At 44.7% G+C, this 26,255-nt stretch overlaps 1 protein-coding gene across 1 annotated transcript in view; it reads left to right on the top strand.

Moving 5' to 3' along the window:
• Nucleotides 1–26,255, top strand: part of fars2 (phenylalanyl-tRNA synthetase 2, mitochondrial) — a 124,416-nt gene that overhangs the window by 62,249 nt on the left and 35,912 nt on the right. Inside the window, exon 8 of the mRNA XM_069667798.1 lies at nt 21,777–21,937. Coding sequence (XP_069523899.1) covers nt 21,777–21,937 — 161 coding nt within the window. The remainder of the gene's footprint in view (nt 1–21,776; nt 21,938–26,255) is intronic.

Below are 26,255 nucleotides of genomic sequence, written 5' to 3'. Positions count from 1 at the left end.
GACGGAGACAAACAAAATCTGTCGACAAAAGCTGATAAGATTTCACTCGATTCAAACTGCTGGACGTGCTGATGATAATTTCCTCGATTACATCAGTGAACAGTTGTTTCAGGACACATGACATGTATGACACATGATGCACACAAACAACAGACCTTTAGATAATGTCATAATGTCCATGTGGGGCACAGAAGGCGACTGGTTGGTCATTACCAGCAGAGAAGGGGTTTGTGCACTGAGAGCAGACTGCAGAGACACATCGCTGTGAATCACGCTCTGATGATGCATTTAATGTGCTTATCACACGTTTGATTGTTAAAGGAACTCTCTCCAACAAGCAAAGCCACAAAAAACAAATGATGTAATTATTCAACACGTTTGTTTTTCTTATGTGCATCTTCAGGGGTCGTTCAGACTTTGTGAGGTTACCCTGACCTCAGGGAAATGTTCGACATATCCTCTGGGAGTGACGCCCAACTCTTCCTTTTCCGTGCGCTGCATTGTTTACAGCCTTGAGAAGCGAGAGGTGGAGCCGAGACGACGTCTAAGAATGGATTATGTTGCATTAGTAGCTACTAGAGGCACATTCGCTGCCCCCGGTGGTCCATATGGATCATCGCTCAACCTTACACTGGATGTGAGAGGAGGACGTAGCCACCATGATCCACCCATTGGTTTGTAGCCTAGTTTCTAGTTTTTTTGACCATCGCCATTTGACCACATTTGGAGCTTGAGAGGAGCGAGGGGTTTGGAAATGCTAAGCTGTAGGCTAGCTTGGTTAGCAAGGCGCACACGTAATCTTAATTACTGCGATATTAATGAGAAATGCTTATTTAGTCTTCCAAAGAATATCAACAGCCAAATTCTACACGTCTCTTTTTGTGAAACCAAAACTTTTGGTCACTTTGGAAGTGACCTGTCAATCACAGGTAGCCCCGCCCTAAACCCTCCCCTCTTCCTGGTCTGTGTGACTCTCAATGGGAGCATCAGTGACTAAATGAACATCATGCTGTGTTGAAGAAGACTTGAAACTAGAGACTGAGACCAGAAACTCATTAGGAACATGTCTACTGAGGGAATACATCAGGAGAGGAGGAGGAGCATGTTCTCATAGACTTCTATAGGATCAGACTGCTTTTTACAAGTAGTATAGTCGCCCTCTACTGGCCTTAGAAAGAATACAGGTGCGTTAGCTTCACAGGTGTGTATGAAAGCAGATGTAGGAAGTCTCATTTACCCGACTTCCTGTCCCCATGAGCCTCAGGTGGGCGGAGCTTCTCTCTGCAGAGCTCTTAACTCGTTAGAGAGACGATGAGCTCTGTTAGCCGACAATCTGCTCGTTAAATTGAAGCTCGTACCTGTCCAAAGGAGAAGAAGTGTCTTTGTCTTTTCCCTTCATCAGCAGCATTGAGTTGTTAGAAACACACACACACACACACACACTCTGTCATACACACACCTCGCACTCAGGCGTGTCAGTCTAATTAACATGTAGACGTCTTTATTAAGGTAATAGCCAGCCGGGTTCTTTCCTCATTACAGAGCGCTCGGGTTGAATCACTGTTTGGAATCACTTCACCTCTCTGCCAGCGATTAATCATGTCTGACGCTATTAAACATCTCGTCCTATTACTTTGTTCCCCCTTACCTGTCACTCTGCGGGGAGGAAATGAGGAAAGGTTATTGTAACAGTGGAGACAAAACGAGGAGGAGTCGAGGAGTTTGATGGTAATGGGAGTAGATGACAAGCAGGGGTCAAAGTGAGGTGGGGTTATTAAAACAAACAGGAGGAGAACAAGGAGGGGTCTGCAGGGCCATAACAGGTAACAGAACACAAGGAGGGGTCAAACAGGAAGTTCTTTCTCCTGCATATTGTGTGTATGTACACATGGAGTAAATGACAAACAGGTACACAAAGTTTTACAGATGCTCCAGTAGATGTGTTCATCCTGCAGCAGTGAAACAGGCTGTAATGGCTGCAACATAATCCTTGATGGGTCAAAGGTCGTCCACTAAAAGTTCTTGTTGTTTCCACTGACAGGCTCAGATTGTTCTTCTAAGTGTGTGACAACATGACAGAAAGGATCCCTACAGAGATAGACCTTTTTGTTACAGAGGAAGATGATTGTTTTAACCACACACAGACGTTACATCGCTCTCTGCACACACACCAGACTCCATTCAGAAAAACAGGGATTTAAGCTTCGAGAACACAGAAGTTGCTGATGCTTCAATCTCTTAGTTACTTTGTTTTATTTTGTGAATTGGTGTTTTAAAGAGAGAGTTCAGAACCAAAGAAATACACAGTAAAGACTGTTTGTGTTGTAGCTGCTGTGGTAGTTTGCCAATCACACATCTTCTTAAACCGCCTGCTGTGATTTGCTGCTAGCAACATTATGCCACATTTTCTCTAGATCTGAGTACCATCGCTACCGTTTGACTGAAGCAGTATTACTGTAATGTTGTTTCAGTTCATTCCTCATCAAGTTCATCGACACACAACCTTTGAATGGGGTTTGGTCTTCATGATGCAACGTCAGGATGAATCTCAGCACTGATTGCTGTTCTGCATCCATCCACGTCTTTTTATAAACTTTGTGTGTACATTAGCTTCACATTTAGTTACATATACAAACAGTCACCTGACGCATTATTAATTTTAATATAATATGAAGAGCAGCTCTGAATCCTCTTTAAAAAGCCCAGTTCCACAAACAGATGGTCCTCACGCGTGGGGGAAACTCTGACTTCCAATATAAAACCAGATATCTTCCATGATTAAAGGTACAAACACCATGTAGCTTTGGCTCACTGATAGAAGTGCTGTTGAAAACGTTGAAAACCTGCTGTGTTCCTTTAAAGAGCGGAGGGACGATCGCTGCAGAGTGTTTATCTTCAGTTTGAGGAGGGAAAGCGGTTTCACCCCAACATTTCCCAACTGTGATGGAGGCAGACAGATGGAGAGGCCGACAGACGTTTAGATCTGCAGGCGGGAGAGCCAGACACACACACACACGCACACATGCGCACACACACACACACACACACACACACACACACACACACACACACACACACACAGTGGTGTTTGAGGAGGAGTGGTGGAGATGAGGGGATTTCCCTCCTTCTGCTGGAGACGTTGTCGTGTCTCATTACCCAGTTTGCGGTCCAGAGAGGACACAGTTTATCCCCCGCATGGGCCCGATTTTAATGAAGAATACTAAACAGGCAGGAGACAATGAAGGGTTAAACAGAGGACTGTTAATCAGAACATGTTGAATAAAGAGCTGTGGAGGGTTTAGTGTACTTACAGCAGAGAACACACAGTGTCTCAGGTGGGCTCAGTCTGCAGCAGAACAGCTTCTTGTGTCGGTCTGAAGCAGATATTCACGCTGATGGAAAGTTCACTGACTGTAGTGTTAGTGTTAGTTACGTCTCCTCTCGCCGTTCCTCCTCTACTCTGCTACTCGGGAACAGAACGCTGCAGGAGCCCCATTTGTCAACAAAGCTGTCAATCATGAGGCCACACCCCCTTTTTACAGCATCAGATAACTAATTAAAAGTAAACTTGTGAGAAAAATGAACACTTGGACATAAATCAGCAGGATAAGAACTAACTATAATGACAGAAACATGTATTTTGATGTTACGGTTTGACCCACGTCCCATCTGTTCAGTCTTGTACCTGCTTCTGGCTCAGGAAGGACCCGTCCAGCCCGAGGTGCAGAGAGCAAGAACAGGCTGAGTGGGAATAAAAGAGGCTCTAAAAAGTCCTCCTGTAATATTTGAATAAATCATTTATCAGACGGAATGAAGACCTGCAGTCAGAATAGGTGCTCTGATATTTCACCACATAAGTCCGTGTAATTCCTGCCTTTACCTTCCCGTCTGCGTCTGACCCTCCCTGCCTCACTCATTAGTCTGTGTATAATCTGTGCTGGTGTTCGGGGACTGTTGATTATCACTATGAGGATGACAAAGTGTCTTAACCTCCACTAAACACAGGATCAGGCCGCTAAGCTGTGAGAGCAGCTCCAACACCTAACCTCGCCAAAGCCCGGCCATCTCCCTGTAAGCCGCCTGTAATTACAGCCTGATCTCTGCGCACAGCTGATTGGAGTGTGCACGCTCACACACCTGGGAAGGAGTGTGTGCGTGTGCGTGTGTGCGTGTGTGTGTGTGTGTGTGTGTGTGTGTGTGTGTGTGTTTTAGCAGAAACTCAAGCAGCAGTAGTAGGAGGTATTTTCTGGAGAGGAGAGGAGCTGCGTCATACACCTGAGTATTTGTCTTAGTGTTAAAGAAATTCAAAGAGCGACAGTATTTGTGGATCATGACTCATGTGCGTGCGTGTGTGTGCGTGTGCGTGTGTGTGCCCACTCAGGCAGCACGGACATGATTTCAGTGAAAACACTGTGAGTGTTCTTTCAAAATAAAAGGAAGTGACGATAATTTTCTGCTTTTATTCTAAGAACTCAGGACGCAGACACCTGCTGCAGCTGCTGACTAAACTGTGATCTACTCATCGTCTCAATCAAGGTCGTTTACATCATCGACGTCTGTGATGTCTCTGTGCTAAAGACAGAACCAGCCAATATTAAAGGGTAACTATTTTAGGTTTAAGCCTGGGCCATGTTTTCACATGCTATGACTGATCCGGACATGTTTAGCTTTAGCACCTTGATGAGGCGTTTAAGGGACGTTAGCAGAGAACGGTCGGCTGTGTCGCTGCTGTAAAGAGATGCAGGAGTGACGGAGGGCGGAGCAGACAGACACACACCGTCAGCAGGATGACGGTGTGGACACACGGAGCGCAAACTCACGCGGCCGAAAATTCGCCCCAATTTATTGTGTTATGCAGACGGCCAATTCGCTGCTCTAAGCATGCTGGGATACCCAGCGACGCACACCAGGCAAGCGGCTTTTTAACAGCTTGTACCTCATTATGTCAAAATCATCATTTAAAGAAAACTGTGATTTAATATTTAGTAAATAATCCACGCCGTGCGGCGGGACTTCGGCCTGTAGAAACTGAACCCTGTCCCTTCCTGCAGGTCATACGGAGGTGTAGGCGCGTTAGTTCGATGTTCAACCGCTGTGAAGCGATCAGAAAATAATGTCTTCTTTCTTTCACTGCTTTATTTATGTTAACGCCGCTCGCTCTCTTCACTTCCTGTCTATCTTGCTCGACCGCAGCCGCTCTCTCTCTCTTTGCTGTCGACAGTTTTAAAGCTCCGGTTCCTTTTGGTGCGATCGGATGAATAACAGATCGTATCGTTCTGAGACACGGCTTCCCCTGGCGCTTCTCACAAAGTCGGTCCTGTCAGCTGTTGTTCGGGGAGTCGTTCACACTTGAGATGTTTGCTTTGATCCTACCAACACTGCACTACGTTACCCAACAGGCATTTTGTTTTAAGCGTCATATGAAGTTAGCAGCAGGTCGGACAGAGATGATGATTACACCAATGAGTCCTCGTGAACATCACATCACAAATCTGGACCCGACAGCAGAAGCGCTCTGGTGTCCATGAAACTGATTCGCACTTGAAGTCGTTTAATTAAACACAGCCCCCCCCGCCCGCCCCCCCCATCAGACTGGTCTATAAACAGCGAGGTAAACCTGCGTGTTGCCTGGTTACTAATCACTCTGCATAATTTATGACTTCCTCATCACTAATTCAGCAGCGAGGCTCGATAGCAGGCGTCCGCTGCAGCTCATATTGTTTTTATAATCTATATTCATTACTGCAGGCTGATTCAGAGCAGCGAACGCACCGCGGGGAGAGTTCACGTTCAACATTTCACACACGAAGTCTGTGCTCGACTCCGGAGCGACGGCGAGAGAAAGAGCCGGGATAGATCAAATTTCTCTTCTGTCGTCTTTGTGAGGAAGGTCTGCAGAATCACTGAAGAAGAGCGTGGACGAGTTTCAGTCCTCACATGCAGCACCTGAACACCTGGACACCTGAACACCTCAACACCTGAACACCTGGACACCTGAACACCTGAACACCTGGACACCTGAACACCTGAACACCTGAACACCTGAACACCTGAACACCTGGACACCTGAACACCTGGACACCTGAACACCTGAACACCTGAACACCTGGACACCTGAACACCTGAACACCTGGACACCTGGACACCTGAACACCTGAACACCTGAACACCTGAACACCTGGACACCTGAACACCTGGACACCTGGACACCTGGACACCTGGACACCTGAACACCTGGACACCTGAACATTGTTTGAGCGGACAAATGCTGTGAGTCATTGAGAGAGCGATCTCGCTCGCAGGAAACTTTAATGCAGATGAAGTGAGAGGGAACCTGTTTCAACGTTACAGACAATCTGATTTAAAGACACAGGCCAAGTTTAATCATTTATCACACTGATAACAGGAAGCTGTGAACAATGTCTTCAACCTGTACAAAAGTGATGAGTTGGAGAACATCAGCCGTACGCTCTGACCGAAGCCTCCACGTCGGTTCGAGTCTTACTAAGAAACTGAAGTTGTGTTGGAGTTTCAGAAAGTTCTCACAGTTACAGTTTACAGCGGTTAGCGCTGTCGCCTCACAGCTAGAAGGTTCCTGGTTCGAGTCCCGGCTCAGACGTAGTGGGCCTTTCTGTGTGGAGTCTGCATGTTCTCCCCGTGAGTGCGCAGGTTCCCTCTGGGTACTCCGGCTTCCTCCCACAGTCCAAACACATGCTCGTTCGGTTCACTGGTGACTCTGAACGTGAGCGTGAAAGGTTGTCAGTCTCTGTGTGTCAGCCCTGTGATTGACAGGTGACCTGTCCAGGTGTAACCCCACCTCTCGCCCAATGGCAGCTGGGATAGGCTCCAGCTTGACTGGTGAATGGATTCATCTGATTGTTGTAGTGTGTTTAGTTAACCAAAGTTTACAGTGAAGGTAAATGTCCCGCATTCCTCAGCAGGTTGTCGTTCTGAGCTCAGATGCTGAGTAAGCGTTTCCTCTCCTCCTGCATGTTTCACTCCCATGATGCATTGCAGTCAGATCCCCCTCCTCTGCAGCTGGCAGTGGGAGCCTCCATCTATAAATCACAGTGTTGGGAGACGGGTGGAGGCTGCCAATAGTGCGTTTAGGGCTGCTAATGGTGACGGATGAGTGTGTGGAGAGCTGGAGAGATGATCGTGTTAACTCGTTCCTCTAAACGTGCGGGACTGACGGAGGAGCCAGGTCCCCCCTGACACCAGCACCGGGGCTTTTATTTTGAAAAGCTCGTGTAGATTACACGCTGCCTGGAATCCTGTGAATTCCTTTAGTTTAAAACTAATAAAAGTCCAAAAACACTGAATGGCTTAAGCAGGAAATGCTAATCATAAATAATTTCAAACGGGAATGATTTCATGAAACTTCTGAGTCTTAAAAGGAAGAAACAAAAGAAAAAAGATCCACAGACTCAGGCTGGAATAATGTTTGCTGGGTGAAAAAGGATAAGTGGATGGAGGGATGAAGCAGGAGGTGAGAGACGAGTGATGGACTGCAGCGTGCAGCAGAGAGCTGGAGTGAAGGAGTGCAGGTGGAATTAAAAGAGACAAAAGGAGTGATGGTGGAAAAACAGAAACGGATTAGGCTGGAAGGAGGAACGGACTGAGCAGAGGAAGAGGAGGAAAAAGGGATGGAGAGAGGAGGAGGAGGAGGAGGAGGAGGAGGAGAGGTTAAAAAAGGAGATGAGTGGGGAAAAGTGACATAAATTTATGAAACATGTAAACGGAGGGGAAAGAGGAGAGGGGTGAAAAAGAGTGGTGATAGAAAGGTGATAGAGGAAGAGAGGAAGTGTAATCGAAAACGGAGGGAGCGCGAGTGATGGAATACGAAAGAAGATATAAACAGAATGAAAAATGAGAGCGAATCAGAATCCGAGTTTGACGAATCGTAAATGAAAAAGTGTGACGCAGAAAGGAACCGAATGAATGTAAATCAGTGGAACAAATGCATATTCAACAACAGCACAATCACCATCACTTCCAGGAGTGATCCATCACTGCTGCTCATTACTTCACTGTAACACTGCGCTGAATAATAATCATAATAAAAAGTTCTTTGGTGTCTGTTGAATTAAAGTTTATTTTCAGCCTTTGTTTGGTGGATTACTCGCTGCTTTAGTTTGTTCAGATGTTCTCCACACTTCGGACCCGTGGCTGCTCCTGGGCCGGCTCCATCTGTGACTCTTTGTAACGCTGCTTCGGCCCAATTCTCTCTGGTTTCTTGGCACCGGTTGGTTCTGTAGTTTTAGGTCGTTATTTGTTCTATTACTTTTTAGGATTTTCAGCCTTTTTTGGTGCCAAATATTTTCTGGTATTTCATCCCAGTTTGTTACTCTGCTTTGCTTCTTGTGTTCTTTGATGCTTTGACAGCAGCAGAAACAAGAGGGAAGTTACAATGCCGTAGTTTTTTGTTCAAAGTCCAACACTAGCTGGTGTTTTGGCTTCAACTGAGTCCTCCTGAAGTAACAGCCTTGTTATGTCGAAGTATCTGTGGTCTGTTCACACCTGTTCAGGCCAGTTTTACTCTGTTTTCTGAGCTTAGACGTTCAATAGAGACGCAGCAACATGGGAATCCACTAGTGGAGTTAAAGCCAAAGGTTCTCTGGTGTTTAAGCCCAGTTTGGTCCAATATGTTCTGGTGTTTAAGCCCAGTTTGGTCCAACATGTTCTGGTGTTTAAGCCCACTTTGGTCCAATATGTTCTGGTGTTTAAGCCCAGTTTGGTCCAATATGTTCTGGTGTTTAAGCCCACTTTGGTCCAATATGTTCTGGTGTTTAAGCCCAGTTTGGTCCAACATGTTCTGGTGTTTAAGCCCAGTTTGGTCCAACATGTTCTGGTGTTTAAGCCCAGTTTGGTCCAATATGTTCTGGTGTTTAAGCCCAGTTTGGTCCAACATGTTCTGGTGTTTAAGCCCAGTTTGGTCCAACATGTTCAGGTGTTTAAGCCCAGTTTGGTCCAACATGTTCTGGTGTTTAAGCCCAGTTTGGTCCAATATGTTCTGGTGTTCAAGCCCAGTTTGGTCCAACATGCTCTGGTGTTTAAGCCCAGTTTGGTCCAACATGTTCTGGTGTTTAAGCCCAGTTTGGTCCAATATGTTCTGGTGTTTAAGCCCAGTTTGGTCCAACATGTTCTGGTGTTTGAGCCCAGTTTGGTCCAACATGCTCTGGTGTTTAAGCCCAGTTTGGTCCAACATGTTCAGGTGTTTAAGCCCAGTTTGGTCCAACGTGTTCTGGTGTTTAAGCCCAGTTTGGTCCAACATGTTCTGGTGTTTAAGCCCAGTTTGGTCCAACGTGTTCAGGTGTTTAAGCCCAGTTTGGTCCAATATGTTCTGGTGTTTAAGCCCAGTTTGGTCCAACGTGTTCTGGTGTTTAAGCCCAGTTTGGTCCAACATGTTCTGGTGTTTAAGCCCAGTTTGGTCCAACGTGTTCTGGTGTTTAAGCCCAGTTTGGTCCAACATGTTCAGGTGTTTAAGCCCAGTTTGGTCCAATATGTTCTGGTGTTTAAGCCCAGTTTGGTCCAATATGTTCTGGTGTTTAAGCCCAGTTTGGTCCAACATGTTCAGGTGTTTAAGCCCAGTTTGGTCCAACATGTTCTGGTGTTTAAGCCCAGTTTGGTCCAACATGTTCAGGTGTTTAAGCCCAGTTTGGTCCAACATGTTCTGGTGTTTAAGCCCAGTTTGGTCCAATATGTTCTGGTGTTTAAGCCCAGTTTGGTCCAACATGCTCTGGTGTTTAAGCCCAGTTTGGTCCAACATGTTCTGGTGTTTAAGCCCAGTTTGGTCCAATATGTTCTGGTGTTTAAGCCCAGTTTGGTCCAACATGTTCAGGTGTTTAAGCCCAGTTTGGTCCAACATGTTCTGGTGTTTAAGCCCAGTTTGGTCCAATATGTTCTGGTGTTTAAGCCCAGTTTGGTCCAACATGCTCTGGTGTTTAAGCCCAGTTTGGTCCAACATGTTCTGGTGTTTAAGCCCAGTTTGGTCCAATATGTTCAGGTGTTTAAGCCCAGTTTGGTCCAACATGTTCTGGTGTTTAAGCCCAGTTTGGTCCAACATGTTCTGGTGTTTAAGCCCAGTTTGGTCCAACATGCTCTGGTGTTTAAGCCCAGTTTGGTCCAACATGTTCTGGTGTTTAAGCCCAGTTTGGTCCAATATGTTCTGGTGTTTAAGCCCAGTTTGGTCCAATATGTTCTGGTGTTTAAGCCCAGTTTGGTCCAACATGTTCTGGTGTTTAAGCCCAGTTTGGTCCAACATGTTCTGGTGTTTAAGCCCAGTTTGGTCCAACGTGTTCTGGTGTTTAAGCCCAGTTTGGTCCAACATGTTCAGGTGTTTAAGCCCAGTTTGGTCCAACATGTTCTGGTGTTTAAGCCCAGTTTGGTCCAACATGCTCTGGTGTTTAAGCCCAGTTTGGTCCAACGTGTTCTGGTGTTTAAGCCCAGTTTGGTCCAACGTGTTCAGGTGTTTAAGCCCAGTTTGGTCCAACATGTTCTGGTGTTTAAGCCCAGTTTGGTCCAACATGCTCTGGTGTTTAAGCCCAGTTTGGTCCAACGTGTTCTGGTGTTTAAGCCCAGTTTGGTCCAACGTGTTCTGGTGTTTAAGCCCAGTTTGGTCCAACATGTTCTGGTGTTTAAGCCCAGTTTGGTCCAACATGTTCTGGTGTTTAAGCCCAGTTTGGTCCAACATGTTCTGGTGTTTAAGCCCAGTTTGGTCCAACGTGTTCTGGTGTTTAAGCCCAGTTTGGTCCAACATGCTCTGGTGTTTAAGCCCAGTTTGGTCCAACATGTTCTGGTGTTTAAGCCCAGTTTGGTCCAACGTGTTCTGGTGTTTAAGCCCAGTTTGGTCCAATATGTTCTGGTGTTTAAGCCCAGTTTGGTCCAACATGTTCAGGTGTTTAAGCCCAGTTTGGTCCAACATGTTCTGGTGTTTAAGCCCAGTTTGGTCCAACGTGTTCTGGTGTTTAAGCCCAGTTTGGTCCAACATGCTCTGGTGTTTAAGCCCAGTTTGGTCCAATATGTTCTGGTGTTTAAGCCCAGTTTGGTCCAACATGCTCTGGTGTTTAAGCCCAGTTTGGTCCAACGTGTTCTGGTGTTTAAGCCCAGTTTGGTCCAACGTGTTCAGGTGTTTAAGCCCAGTTTGGTCCAACATGTTCAGGTGTTTAAGCCCAGTTTGGTCCAACATGCTCTGGTGTTTAAGCCCAGTTTGGTCCAACATGCTCTGGTGTTTAAGCCCAGTTTGGTCCAACATGTTCTGGTGTTTAAGCCCAGTTTGGTCCAACATGTTCTGGTGTTTAAGCCCAGTTTGGTCCAACATGTTCTGGTGTTTAAGCCCAGTTTGGTCCAACATGCTCTGGTGTTTAAGCCCAGTTTGTTCCAAAATGTTCAGGTGTTTAAGCCCAGTTTGGTCCAACATGTTCTGGTGTTTAAGCCCAGTTTGGTCCAACGTGTTCTGGTGTTTAAGCCCAGTTTGGTCCAACGTGTTCTGGTGTTTAAGCCCAGTTTGGTCCAACGTGTTCTGGTGTTTAAGCCCAGTTTGGTCCAACATGTTCTGGTGTTTAAGCCCAGTTTGGTCCAACGTGTTCTGGTGTTTAAGCCCAGTTTGGTCCAACGTGTTCTGGTGTTTAAGCCCAGTTTGGTCCAACATGTTCTGGTGTTTAAGCCCAGTTTGGTCCAACATGTTCTGGTGTTTAAGCCCAGTTTGGTCCAACGTGTTCTGGTGTTTAAGCCCAGTTTGGTCCAACGTGTTCTGGTGTTTAAGCCCAGTTTGGTCCAACGTGTTCTGGTGTTTAAGCCCAGTTTGGTCCAACATGTTCTGGTGTTTAAGCCCAGTTTGGTCCAACATGTTCTGGTGTTTAAGCCCAGTTTGGTCCAACATGTTCTGGTGTTTAAGCCCAGTTTGGTCCAACGTGTTCTGGTGTTTAAGCCCAGTTTGGTCCAACATGCTCTGGTGTTTAAGCCCAGTTTGGTCCAACATGTTCTGGTGTTTAAGCCCAGTTTGGTCCAACGTGTTCTGGTGTTTAAGCCCAGTTTGGTCCAATATGTTCTGGTGTTTAAGCCCAGTTTGGTCCAACATGTTCAGGTGTTTAAGCCCAGTTTGGTCCAACATGTTCTGGTGTTTAAGCCCAGTTTGGTCCAACGTGTTCTGGTGTTTAAGCCCAGTTTGGTCCAACATGCTCTGGTGTTTAAGCCCAGTTTGGTCCAATATGTTCTGGTGTTTAAGCCCAGTTTGGTCCAACATGCTCTGGTGTTTAAGCCCAGTTTGGTCCAACGTGTTCTGGTGTTTAAGCCCAGTTTGGTCCAACGTGTTCAGGTGTTTAAGCCCAGTTTGGTCCAACATGTTCAGGTGTTTAAGCCCAGTTTGGTCCAACATGCTCTGGTGTTTAAGCCCAGTTTGGTCCAACATGCTCTGGTGTTTAAGCCCAGTTTGGTCCAACATGTTCTGGTGTTTAAGCCCAGTTTGGTCCAACATGTTCTGGTGTTTAAGCCCAGTTTGGTCCAACATGTTCTGGTGTTTAAGCCCAGTTTGGTCCAACATGCTCTGGTGTTTAAGCCCAGTTTGTTCCAAAATGTTCAGGTGTTTAAGCCCAGTTTGGTCCAACATGTTCTGGTGTTTAAGCCCAGTTTGGTCCAACGTGTTCTGGTGTTTAAGCCCAGTTTGGTCCAACATGTTCTGGTGTTTAAGCCCAGTTTGGTCCAACATGCTCTGGTGTTTATATCACAGTTTTACACTTGTAGAATCAAAGTCCAGTATTTCCCTGGAGTTTTTGCCAACTTTAGTCTGATATTCTTTGATGATTTAGTCTTTTGGTCTTGGTCCAACATTCTCTTGAGTTTGTTCTGATATTTTCTAGGATTTTATCTCCAGTTGGTCCAGTGCTCTCTATTTTTTAACCTCAGTTTTATCCAATCTATAGACTTTTAATTGTGCTTAATCTGATGTTCTCTGGTGCTGTAGCAAAGCTTTGCCCCAGATTGTTGTATCCCAGTTCGGTCTAATGTTCTCTGGTGTTTGAACCCTGGTTAATCTCATGTTCTCTGGTGTTTGAACCCTGGTTAATCTCATGTTCTCTGGTGTTTGAACCCTGGTTAATCTCATGTTCTCTGGTGTTTGAACCCTGGTTAATCTCATGTTCTCTGGTGTTTGAACCCTGGTTAATCTCATGTTCTCTGGTGTTTGAACCCTGGTTAATCTCATGTTCTCTGGTGTTTGAACCCTGGTTAATCTCATGTTCTCTGGTGTTTGAACCCTGGTTAATCTCATGTTCTCTGGCGTTTGAACCCTAGTTAATCTCATGTTCTCTGGTGTTTGAATCCTGGTTAATCTCATGTTCTCTGGTGTTTGAACCCTGGTTAATCTCATGTTCTCTGGTGTTTGAACCCTAGTTAATCTCATGTTCTCTGGTGTTTGAACCCTGGTTAATCTCATGTTCTCTGGTGTTTGAACCCTGGTTAATCTCATGTTCTCTGGCGTTTGAATCCTGGTTAATCTCATGTTCTCTGGTGTTTGAACCCTGGTTAATCTCATGTTCTCTGGTGTTTGAACCCTAGTTAATCTCATGTTCTCTGGTGTTTGAACCCTGGTTAATCTCATGTTCTCTGGTGTTTGAACCCTGGTTAATCTCATGTTCTCTGGCGTTTCAGCCCACTGTGGCCCAACACTCTCTTGGGTTGGGTCCAATATTCTGTGGTTTTTAACACTTCTTGGTCCGATGTTGTCATAGAGTTTAACCCAGTTTGTTTCAATACATAACAATACATTTAATACAAGTTGCATCTGATATCTTCAAGCCCATCTATAAGCTTGCTTGGTGCTTTGTCCTCTGGTATTTCACCAGACGATACTCTCAGGTCCTGTAACCCTGCTTGGTCTCTGGTGTTTTGCAGCCTTCTCTTCAGTTTTTTATCCCACTTTCGTCCGATATTTTCGGGTTCCTAATCCTGGATGAATCCAATGTTCTGTGGTGGTTGAGCCTTAGTTTGGTCCAATATTTGCTGGAGTTTAATCTCAGAATTAAAGTGTGGCACATAACAAGCTACATGTGCCAGTAGAGGGATTACGTGTTGCTACTTTTAGTCAACATGTTGATGCCGTCAGTGTATTCTTTTGTTTAGTGCAACACAGTCCCTGAACACATCACTCAGTCTGCTACAGATAACAGATCAGTCACGCAGACGCTTCACCGCGACCGTCAAGTGTCATGTGATCATTAAACAATGACGTCATTGACCGACGGCGATGCCCCTGCACACACACACACAGGCACACACACATGCAAACCCTTTACTACCACTGTTTCCTGATTGGCTGAGGGAGGGGGCCTGGCATTGCAGAGCTGTGTGAGTAAAAAGAGGGAGGGCATGGGAATGTCTCATCACCCACACACACACACACACACACACACACACACACACACACACAGCGACGTTTGCTCTGAGGCCATCTATCCTCGCTGACTGTCGTGCGATCTGTTTTGGCTGACGTCGATGCCACACTGCGGCTCAGTTCAACGCTGGCCCGTCCAAACACACACACACACACACACACACACACACACACACACACACACTCTCACTGACTGACTGTTGAGCATCAGTCAGGCATCTCTCCCGCCCTCTTCTTCTTCTTCTTCTTGGCTGCGTGTACGTCAGTGTCTCCTGCGTCAGATGTGTGATTCTCCTCGCGCTGAAAGCTCTTCATCAGCCTCTCAGTCAGTTATTCTGCCGGCAGCTCTGGATGATGTGCAGCCGCTCTGACTCTCACTGTTGATCCCTGTGGTTGAGATCATTCAGACAGGCCGACGGGCTCAAGAGCCTCAGATGTGTCAAAGAAAAAAGTGAAGACTCACCGCTCCGACCCTTTGAAAGAGTTCAAAAACTCTACAGCTAAAACACAAGACTGTGGAGCATCCAAACGGCAAGTTATAGACAAGTCCTTCAGCCTAAGATCTGCATTTTCAGACCCACACTTCAACCCCTAATCCCTGGTTCATAGATCAGTTATACTCTGACAAGGCTGCGGTTAATGTTACACAAAAAGACAGTTCAGTCATAACCCCAAAAGTACCATTTGTGCACCAAAACATCCCAGTAAAAAACTAGTCCTTTCAGCCCAGTCTACACCCAGTGTCTTTACTTTAAAGATGAGTTAACCTGTGCTGACCTGACCTCAAACCACAGGTTAAACAGATAGCTTCAACACCTGCCAGCCGCCAGGTTTGACAGCAGAACTTCCTCTCAAATCTCACATTAAAAGTTTTTTGACCCCCAACCCCAGTCTAAAAACCCGACCTGTCACTCTCTAACTTTAGTCCTTCCACCCGAAGGTCTCCTGCTTCTCTTGCGGGACATCCGCCTACAAAGACGGCTTTATTCTCGTTATCTTTCATTTAATTATATTTGAACCTGAATTAAAAAGTCTCAGACTCCACTCACAGAAACCTGCAGTCGCCCCGTCTAATTACAACAGTGTTTTCTGCCTGGGCTGCATATGTAATCATTACACTTAATCACGATCCTGCAGCTTAAAACCACAACCGCCGCCACCGCAGTCTCTAATAATGCAGTCATAAATATATTCATGGCAAATATAATTAGGATGAATGGAGACAGATGAGGTGAGAGGAGGAGGAGAGGGAGAATGATGTTTTATCAGGGATGAACGGAGGAGGAAAAAGAGGAGCCGATTTAATCAAACAAGAGGAAAGAAGACGTTTGAAGGAGCGGAAACAAAGAGGCCACTTTTAGTTTCAGTTTGAGCTTTTGACTTCTGATCAGTTTAACCGGAGATCAGACTTCACGACGTCAGCCTGAAAATAGTTACACCATCACCTGTCCTCTCACACAGCTGGTTAACCTCCCTCCTCCTCCTGAGCTGTGTCTGATGAACTCTCCTGCTGCTTCCAGCTCCTTCAGGCTGACCAGTGCCCAGTGTGATGAGCTGTTAGCTCGGGTCAGTACCAGGATTTCTCTGATGGACACCAACTACCGGCGTTCTGTTTCAGCTGTGGAGCGCCTGTCCATCTGTCTCCGCTGAGTGACAGTTTCACTGTATCTAGCAAGTCACAGGTGGGCTGAGATCTGTCTCACTACAGCGCTATGAAGCCACAACAAACAGATGTTACTGAGATTTAATGACAATAAACAGGCTGAGAGGATGCTGAGAGAACTACATCAGGAGGCAGGGTTGTAAAGAGGCTGAGCTCATGCTCTGTCAGGTCTGTCTGTGAGACGACAAGAACACAACTTTAAAATGCTTGTTTTTTGAATGGAGTTCGGTTTGAACATTTCTCGGCAAATTCAGGAGAATTTGAATGCTGAAAGATTTTGTGACACAACATCAATTAAAGGTGAAAAACAGGCTGACAGGATGCTGAAATAACCACATCAGGATGCAGGTTTGGAAAAAGTCTGAAGTCATGCTTTGTCAGGTCTGTCTGCGAGACGACGAGAACACTACTTTAAAATGACTGTTTTTTGAATGGAGTTTGGTGTGACCACTTGTGATACAAATGCAGGCTTTGGCAGCGTTCAGAGGGGCCACATTTGCCTTAAATATGTGAAAACTGCACCGGAGCACTGAGACCGTATTTGCTCTGCAGCTCGGTTACCTGGTCAGTTTTTCCTATGTGATGAAAAAGAGCTTTTATCTTTGCGCAGGTTTAACAGCTGCAAAAGCCACAAACTCCTTGTGAATTCTAGTGTAGAGGAGAAGACAGATCTGGAGGCAGGAGTACAGTGAGCGAATTTATTGGAAAAACAAATGAGAGACGAGGAAAAGCAAAGGTGAGAGAGTAGTAAATGGGATTTGGGAATAAGAAAAGAAGAGAGGAGAAGTAGAGGAGACAGGAGGAGATCACAGAGATGCAGACGGGAGGAGGAGAAAAACTGAGCAGAAAGGAGGCAAAGAGGGCAGAGAGGAGGAGGGTGCGGAGGAGAGGGGTCACAGATCTGATTGATTGTGCGTTATCATGAAGTGGAGATTTATTCCAGCGCGTTCCCTCGTCTCCTGCGACCCCTCGACCCGGCGCTCATTAGCATAGAAACCACATTCCACGTCTGCTGATTGGACCTGATCTGACAAGACCAGGATGTAAAGGAGGAAGTGTGTGTGTGTGTGTGTGTGTGTGTGTGTGTGTGTGTGTGTGTGTGTGTGTGTGTGTGCACTTTGTGGTCTCGTACACACACCCAGGAGGGGGGCAGGCAGGTTACACATCATCATAATAAGCCGAAGCATTTCCAATCAAAGCGGGTAATTCTTCCCCCCGCTCGCTCGCTGCCTGCTTCCTGTTTTCTGTGTGTGTGTGTGTGTGTGTGTGTGTGTGTCCATTAGTGCAGAGCCATTTGAATGCCCCCACGCACAAATATTTAGAAAAATGTCCAGATTACATCCCAATCCTCCCCGCCCACTCCTCGCCCCGCCTCTGACCTCACAATATGAGTCTGAGAGCTGAATAGCAGCCTGAAGCCTCGACGTGCTGCACACGACTAATTACTTCTGCACATTTGTGTAAAAGTGATAAAGTATGAATCTAATCTCTCTCCGATCAGCTCTGTGTAGTTTCTTCATCAGGCACATTGTATGTCTCTGCAGGGCTCGGTGTGATCCGCATCATATCGACTTAAGCACAAGTTCTCTTTTTTTAATATTGAACCCTTTAAGATATTTTTCAGCCAAAAACTCCCTGAGCCAAAAATATCTGCTTAATTAAAAATGTAGCAGGTAGGGATGCACGATGTTATCGGCACGTTATCTGTATCTGAAGATTATGGCTTCAGCATTCCGTCTGCGATCACTGATGTCTCCGTAGTAGATGCAGTAAACAAGTCCGGGCATGTCTCCGTCACTGCCGTGTTTCAGCACATCGGATATCTGCAGAAATCCAGTCTCATGCATCCCTAGTAGCAGGTAAACCCAAATACGACATCATCTTCCTGTGTCGTTTTTTCACCTCTTCGACTTTGTAGTTTAAATTGCTTTATATCCCTTTTTAGTGATGAGTCATCTTTACTATGCCGTGCTCACTTTCTGTTTCTGTTTCATGTAACACTCTGCCCCGCCCATCTCAGCAAACTTAGACCAATAAAAAGTGTTGTTTTAAATTAATTAGGGTTGTAGCAACGATTCAAGATCAGTCATGTGATTGGTTGTAAACATTTTAAAGAGCTATGATGGTCCAACATGATCTGGTCCATTTTACCTGATGGCCCATTTTATCTGCCTCCACCTGACAGAAATGAAGCCTAAACGTCTCCGGAGCGGGAACTTCTGGGGAGCTGTCATGTATCTTTATATACAGCCTATGGATCAGCAGCATACCGACTGAAGCTTTTCTTCTCAGCCTTTTTTCAGTAACTTACCCCCCTTTTTAAAATATTAATTTCAGTAAAAAACTCAATTTTAAAGTGACAAAAAAAACCCTGAACCTCTCAGAGACTGATGGACGGTCCCACTAAGCACTCAGGTGTTTTAATGTAGAAGAATCTCCACTCTTTAAATAGACAAAGTTAACTTCAGATTTAAATCCCTCATGTTTAACTCTGGTTAAACGTTTTCTACTCAATGTTTCTTAAACTGTGGATCACGGCCCTGACAGAGGTCAGGGACGCATCAGACAGGAAGCAGGTTTGTCTCAATTAGTCTTCATCCCGGAGAGAGACACCATCTCCCTCTCATCTGCGTCCCAGGATGAACACGCCTGAAATCCTCAGAATTACCCATAATCCTTTATCCCAGCGAGCGTTTGCCCTTTGCTTTGACCTGCCTCGGAGCGTTTAAAGAGTTTGGTCCTGAAATGAGAAACTTCACCGCTTCTTCGGCTGAATGACTGACGGCAGGATGGATCCCTCTGACAATATTACAGACTGTTTTTATATGGAAAGATCTTTTTATTGTATCACTTTCAGAGCTCTTATGGAGTTTGTAAGTGTTTTTCATTACTGCTAACCTGGAGCCAGGTGTGTGTCTGTCTGTTCGATGAAGTTAGAGTCAGTGGAAAAAAGATTCAAGAGCAGATTTACTTTAATATTTGCTTTGAGGGATTTTTGTCTTTGTTCTCTTTCAGTTTGTTTTACATGAAAAGTTTTTCTGCACAAATCAAATCAAAAAAAGATTATTAAAAAATATAAAAGCAAAATGACTGAAAATCAGTGGAAGAGTTGGAACTTAAAAAACTAAGATGCACAGAAAATACTGAAGATAACACTGATGTTCTCATGGACGCTGAAGGCTGATTCAGCATCCTGTATGTCACATATGAGCCGGGTCCCAAATAAAAGAAGGTGCCGAGGGTAATTAACTAATAAAGTACATTCCCGTCACTTTAATTTGATAAAAAAGAACAGACACACAAGTCTTTATTGTTCTAAATGACTCAGCTGAAGTCCAATTGTCTGATTTCAGACACTGCAGGTATATGCGTCTATTTTTGAGACAGACTGTAATTTGTAGTAACGTAAAGGTGCCACAAGGGGGCAGCACTTACTGTTAGTTTCAATGGGACACATGCAAGTTACTGAACTGAACATGAATGTATAAATAGAATTCTGAAGCTGCTCAGTGACGCATGAAGCCAAAAAAGTTTAAAGACAGAAAAAAAAGAAAAATGTGTCTTAAAAAGGAAAAGACGTTTAGAAATGTTTCACACTGTAAGCAGACGACAAAGGTTCTGAAAGACAGAACTCATAAGATGGCACACCTGGAAATCGACAGCTTACAATGTTACAATTTCAATCTAAACAATCTGTTTTGGCTATGCCACCGGGAGGTTCAGTGTCTTGCCCACGGACACTTCGACATGTGACTGTAGCAGTCAGGAATCGAACCCCCAACCTTCTGATTGAGAGACGACGGCTCTATCACTGAGCCACAGACCTTTATGTCGTCACAGTTCAACCAATTTACTGCAGGCTTGAGATTTTCCATAACAAGTTCCTGCAATGTTTCAAAATAATCTGGCGATTATATCCACGGAAATTCTTTAAAACGGGTGACAGGCTTGAATTAGAAAACAAGACTTCTAACTTAAATGTAACAAAATAAGCCAATCAAAGAGAAGAAACTACAAATGAAGGCCTGCTTCACATGAAGGCCTGGCGCATGTGTAGTTGTTGTCGTTTAGATTTGACAAAATACTTTTATTGGTGCCACTTTACCAAAACCTGACCAAACATGAGCTAAACAGCTAACTGCTAACTTACTGACTCCCTCGCAACGTCGTACTTCCTGTTTGCATCTCCCAAAGCATTATTGGTAGTGTAGTTAAAAGGTGTGATAGGCTATATTTTAATTTTTTTAAACGTCACACTCCTTTTTGTGTAAACGTTGTCGTGTGTGACATGAAATGCTGGTTCCAATCTCTGTGCAGCCGGTTCCTGCCCACGTGCCCTCGAGCAGCGCTCCTTCACTGCTGCTTGTTGCCTTCAGGGAATCACAGCCGCTGACATGATGAGTAAACAGAGCAGAGCGGAATTTCACTCAATAAAGTTTAAAGAAAAAATCTGAGGGAACAGCAGAAATGATGCGAGCGTCCCGTGTGTGTGTGTGTGTGTGTGTGCGTGTGCGTGTGTGTGTGTGTGTGTGTGTGTGTGAGTCTGTGAGAGGGAGGTTAAGGTTGTATAGATTTATTGACAGCATTAAGTTGAAGTGTTGAATAATATAGAGGAGTCCACTGAAGTAACGGCACACCTGCTCCCTGCTGACACACACACACACACACACACACACACACACACACACACACACACACACACACATACACACACTTTTTCTACATAACTGAGATGTTGTTTGTAAAACTACACAAACTCTGAAGACTAATTATTGCTCTGCAGCCGTTTGTGGATGTTGTTTGGGCCACGTTTGTTTTCAGTGGAGACATTATGGATGTATCAGGGATGAAGGGACGCAGCATTAAAGCTTAGCGTCGTGTTTTTCCTTTGATGGGAGCTCAGTAGAAAGAAAACTCAAAGGAACAGGAAGCAGACGGCTCCTCTGAGCTAACAACATTAGCCCAGGTTCAGGTTAGCACAGCTGTCAATGTCTACAATGTGATGAATGAATAATGACGTCACATTTAGTTATACCCAGTTAGCATGTAGCACTAAGTGTATGTAGAACTCTGTGGAATCTGTGTTTTAGCTTCCTGAAATCCTTCGCTACGTTTCTGTCTGAGTCGAGAATGTGGTTTGATTCTGAGCAGGAAAAATACAGTTTTGTTGCATTTAAATGTTTGACATGCATACGTACCACACGTACCTTTGTGTGCAGTTTTAATGGAACACGTTTTACTTTTCAGTCCAAGTTTAGAGGTAGAAACAGTTTTCATTTCTTGAAGGCTGACATATTATCGCCTTTTTAAGAGCTAACACTAGCTGCATTTAACCTTCAACAAGTGTCACCGGTAAATTTGACTCTAGAATAGTAACAACAGGAAAATACTGAAGGAGACTTACGTTTAATTTCATGTCTGATTAAGTTTCAGGTTTTGGTTCATGTTTTTGTAAAAAAAAAAGACAAGAAAGAAAAATCTACGACTTGTCTTAAAGTTTTAAAGGTCATTAAAAAAAACGCTGAGTCTTCTGTGTCCACCAGATGAGTGTAAGTCTATTCTCTGTCTTTTAGCTCTGTGTTTGGGCTCCTCCGCCTCCTGAGGGTATTATCTTTCTCTTTAGCTGCTAAATGCTAGTTTACATTGGAACCAGACAGTACCTGTGCTAATATGCTATATGTTAGCATGTGTGTAAACAGTTTGTCATGTGTTGTGTTTTCACAGCGGGGGCGGGGAACAAGGCGGGCTGGGCGTTCGGTCTGGGCCTGGAGAGACTGGCCATGGTCCTGTACGGCATCCCGGACATCCGTCTGTTCTGGAGTCAGGACGAACGCTTCCTCAAACAGTTCAGAGTTCAGGACATCCAGCAGCCCGTCTGCTTCCAGGTATAGATACCAACAAACAAACATCAACAAACAAACAAACAAACAAACAAACAGTATGCTTTCATAATAAAACAGTTAACTTACAGTCACTTCCCTTCTTTTTCTTTGGTATTTTCCTCCTTTCCTTCCCTCCTCTTCCTCTCTCTCCTTTCCTTTCTTCTTTGTTGTCACTGCTCTCTTCTCTTCTCCCATTTCTTCTCTTCTGTCCTTCTCTTCTTTTTCCTCTCCCTCTCTCTCCTCATCTCTCATCTTATCCTCTTCCCTTTCTTTCCCTCCTCTTCTAATGTGTCCTCTCCTGTTTTCTACATTCCTTTCCTTTATTGTCTCCTCATTCCTTCCCTTGTCTCTTTTCCTCTTGTCTCTTTTCCTTCCTTCTCGTCTTTGTTATTTCCTTCTGTCCTCTCCTATTCTCTCTTTCTTTTCCTTTCCTTCTTCTTTCCTTTCCTTCTATTCCATATTCACTCCTTTCCTTCCCTTCTCTTCTTCCTTGTCTTTTCCTTTTTGTTTCCCTCTTTAAGTCTCTTATTTCCTTTCTCCTCTCCACTCCTCTTTTTTCCTTTCCTTTTATTCTCTCTCTTCCACCTTCTCTTCTCCCATGTCACCTTTCCTTCTTTCCTCTTTTCTTGACTTATTCCCTTTCTCCTCCCCACTTCACTCTTTTCCTGTCTCCTATCTCTTCTCTTCTTCTTTCCTTTCCTTTTATTCCCACTCTTCCTCCTTCTCCTTTCTTCTCCTCTTCTCCCATATTCTCTCCTTTCCTTCTCCTTTTCTTTTCTTTTCCTGTCCTTTCCTTTATTCTTCTCTTGCTTCCTTTTTCCTCTCCCCTCTTTTTTCTTTCCTGTCTTCCTTTCTTTCTTCTCTCTTTCCCTCCTCTCCTCTTCCTCTTTGTTATTCCGATCACTTTTGTTGTTCAGTCGTCCGTTTGTCTCTCTGCTTGACTGAGTATTCTGCTGAACATTTACACTCAGTAACCTCTGCCTTCAAACACTTCCATCTCCCTCCATCAGCCTCCCACATACTCAGCGTCGGCGTGTGTGTGTGTGTGTGTGTGTGTGTGTGTGTACAAATGTGTGTGTTCTAGTCTGTAACGGATCATTGAGACGTCTGCAGTAGTAGTCAGAGGCAAGGCGGCCATTTTCCTCTGAGTCGGGGTGAGACTGAGAAACCAATGGAGAGTGAAAATCTGTCAGTATGTTATATTAAATATGTTGCTTTGAAATATGGCGGTAAAATTACTATCTGATGAAGAAGGGAAATTATAATGATTTTTAACATTTATACATCTTACAACCTGAACAACATCGATGCAACATTAATCTTTTATTATTACATGGCTGTGTTCAATGCTGGACTCTGATTGGTTAATTCCAGCATTCTTATGTGTGCTACTACAGTATAACAGACCGCTGCTATAAAGAACAGACCATTGGTATAATCCCAGACTCTAGAGGACTAACTCTTATCATATCAATCCGCCAAATGAAGTCCGGTAACTTTGACGTTGGTCCATTTACTGTGGGGAAAAAGAAACGAGACACAAAGAGCCGAGAGAAAGCAAGAGAGGTTAAACGAAGAGAGAGCTACACAACTGAAGATGGAAATGAAGTAAACAAACAGAACACAGTACGTGATACGGTCCTGTTCACCTTTCTTACTGCGTCATCAGGGGAAATGTTCAGTTAAATTTAACAGATAAGAACACTGATTTTTAGACGGCTGCAGAGCAAACCTCGGCCATGAAAGCCCTTCAAAGGGACTATTTCCTTAAGCGGAAGAAACATAATTAATTTTTTTTGTTTTTTTCTTTTTAAAGATTATTTTTTTGGCTTTTTTTGCCTTTATTCATAGGATAGCTGAAGACAGACAGGAAATGTGGGGAGCAGAGAGTGGGGGATGACATGCACCAAATGGATCGGCAGACCGGGAGTCGAACCTGCGATCAGTGCGACGAGGACTGTAGCCTCTATACATGGGACGCCTGCTCTACCAACCGAGCCAAACCAGCACCCCAAAACATAATTAATTTTAACTCAATAAAATGTTGGATCTCTCTAGTAATTAGCCGTGTAATATGCAGGATAATGTACAGTGAGCAGGTTGTTATCCCTAATGTCATGTCACGTCGGCCAAGTCTTTTATTTTGAAAAGACTTGTGTTTCCGTTACCTCTCGTCTGAAGTTTCACCTGCAGAAGTCATTCCACTTTCCTCCGTCTGCCCTCCCCCTGATGTCTTTTGTCCAACAGTGTGTGTGTGTGTGTGTGTGTGTGTGTGTAGATGTGTGTGTGTGTGTGTGTGTGTGTGTAGATGTGTGTGTTTGTGTGTGTTCTAGCCTCTTAACCTCATGTATAAAACATGTTGACAGTGGGGGCTCACATCAGCCGGCACCAGTCACTTCCCCTGACCCCACCACCATTATAACACACACACACACACACACACACACACACACACACACGGGTGGTTCACACAGCGGTTACTCTGTCCTCGCTAAAGGTGTTTTTGTCGACTCTCGTCTTCACTAATGAAGAACATTTCAAGTGACTGTTGGAGGGCAGAGAGGAGAAGAAAAGAGAGGAGGAAGGAAGGGGAGATGGAGGGGGAGGAGGGGAGGACAGGCTGAAAATGGACTGTGAGAGGAAGGAAGGAAAGAAGGAAGGAACGAATGAGGGAGGAAACAAAGGGAGAAGAAAATAGGAGTGATGTGAGGATAAAAGATTAATCGACTAACAACAAAAACAAAAGGAGGAGAAGAGAACAAGAAATATTAAAGGAAGAAATTTAGAAAGAAAAAGAGGATAGAAAGAAATTGATGCTGGAAGGAAGAGAGGATGCAGTAAAGAAGGGAAAGAAGGAAGGAAAATGAGACAAAGAGGAAGAAGGGAGAAGGTGGAAGCAAAAGTGAGGAGGAAGAAGAGAAGAAAAAAATGTAAATAAGAAAGGAAGGAAAAGGGAGAGGAGAGAAGAAGGAAGTGAATAGACTGAAGGAAAGGAAGGTATGAATGAAAGACAAAATAGAGGAAGCTTGGAAAGATTGAAGGAGGGAAGAAAAAAGAAAAGATCACAAAGAAAGAAGGAAAGACGATGTGCAAGAATTGACGATCCAAATAAAAAAGGAAGGAAAAAAGAAGGGACGAAAGAAGGATGTAAGGTAAAACAGAAAAGAAGAAATAAGGAAAGGAAAAAGAAAAGGATAAATGAAAGTATGGACGAAACAATGAAAGAAGGTAGGAACCAAGGGGAGAAGTCGAGAAAGAAACAATGGAGGGAAGGAAAAAAGAAGGGAGGAAATAAGGAAGGGAACTATAAAAGAAAGGATGGAGCTGGAAGGAAAGAATAAAAAGTGTCAGAGGAAGGAAGGAAAAGAAAAGAAAGAAAGAAGGAGAGAAAAAAGGACAGTTCATAGATCTGGAGGAATGGAGGGATGTGATTGGAGGACGGGCCGTGCTTCCTGCTGCCGTCCACCTCTCAGTCCTCTTAGTGTTATTGATGAACTCGAGTCCTCCAGGGGGACCAGGGGAGCACGGCTCATCTCCTGCCCAGGGTCAGTGCACCTCTCCTGGGCCGAAACTCTCCACCTCTCCCACTAAACCCTCCACGGCCCCCGGATCCACAGGTAATGAACTGTGGCCGCCTGGGGGGCGAACAGGAAACAGACTGTTTGTGTGTGTGCTATCTATGTTGGTATACACACACACATACACACACAAACAAACAAAACACTCAAGCACACACACCGGGGAGCTGTCCAGTGCTGAACAGCTGAATGAGCTCCCAGAGATACACTGACTCTCTGCTCTGTGTGGCCAAAAGTACACATACAAGAGTCGATAAACCATTTACTATTAATTCCACTAGTTTGGTTAAAATTGAAATGTCAAATTCTTCAGTACCTGCCTCTGTACTTGTTAGTCAGATTTATTATGTCCACCCACTTGCCGGTGAAGTACCAACCATCCATCATCTTACCTACCTTAGTACCCTCCTTAACAACCAACCAACTAACTTACTATCTATCCACCCACCAAACTTCCACCCTTCCCAACCAACCACCTCTTCATCTGTTGTCTCGCGTACATCTACAAACTTACACATATAACATCGTACCTCACCAACCTAAGCAGCGCTGAGTCAATCCTAACCATCTTAATACCTCCCTAACCCACGTACCCATTCTACCCCCTACCTACTTACCTGCATTCATCAACCACCCACCTTTCCAACTTTCCTTCCCTCCCCACCAACCATTTAAACATCTTACTACCTACCCTTCTACATGCATACGTAACTAACCAAACCACCCCCTAGTCAATCACACCC

This window comes from Semicossyphus pulcher, unplaced genomic scaffold (assembly GCF_022749685.1).
Source record: "Semicossyphus pulcher isolate SPU_LCO1_2020_fin unplaced genomic scaffold, fSemPul1.0.p SCAF_18, whole genome shotgun sequence".
Lineage (NCBI taxonomy): Eukaryota > Metazoa > Chordata > Actinopteri > Labriformes > Labridae > Semicossyphus > Semicossyphus pulcher.
Note: the sequence above shows the minus strand (reverse complement) of the source record. Positions and strands in the feature narration are given on the sequence as shown.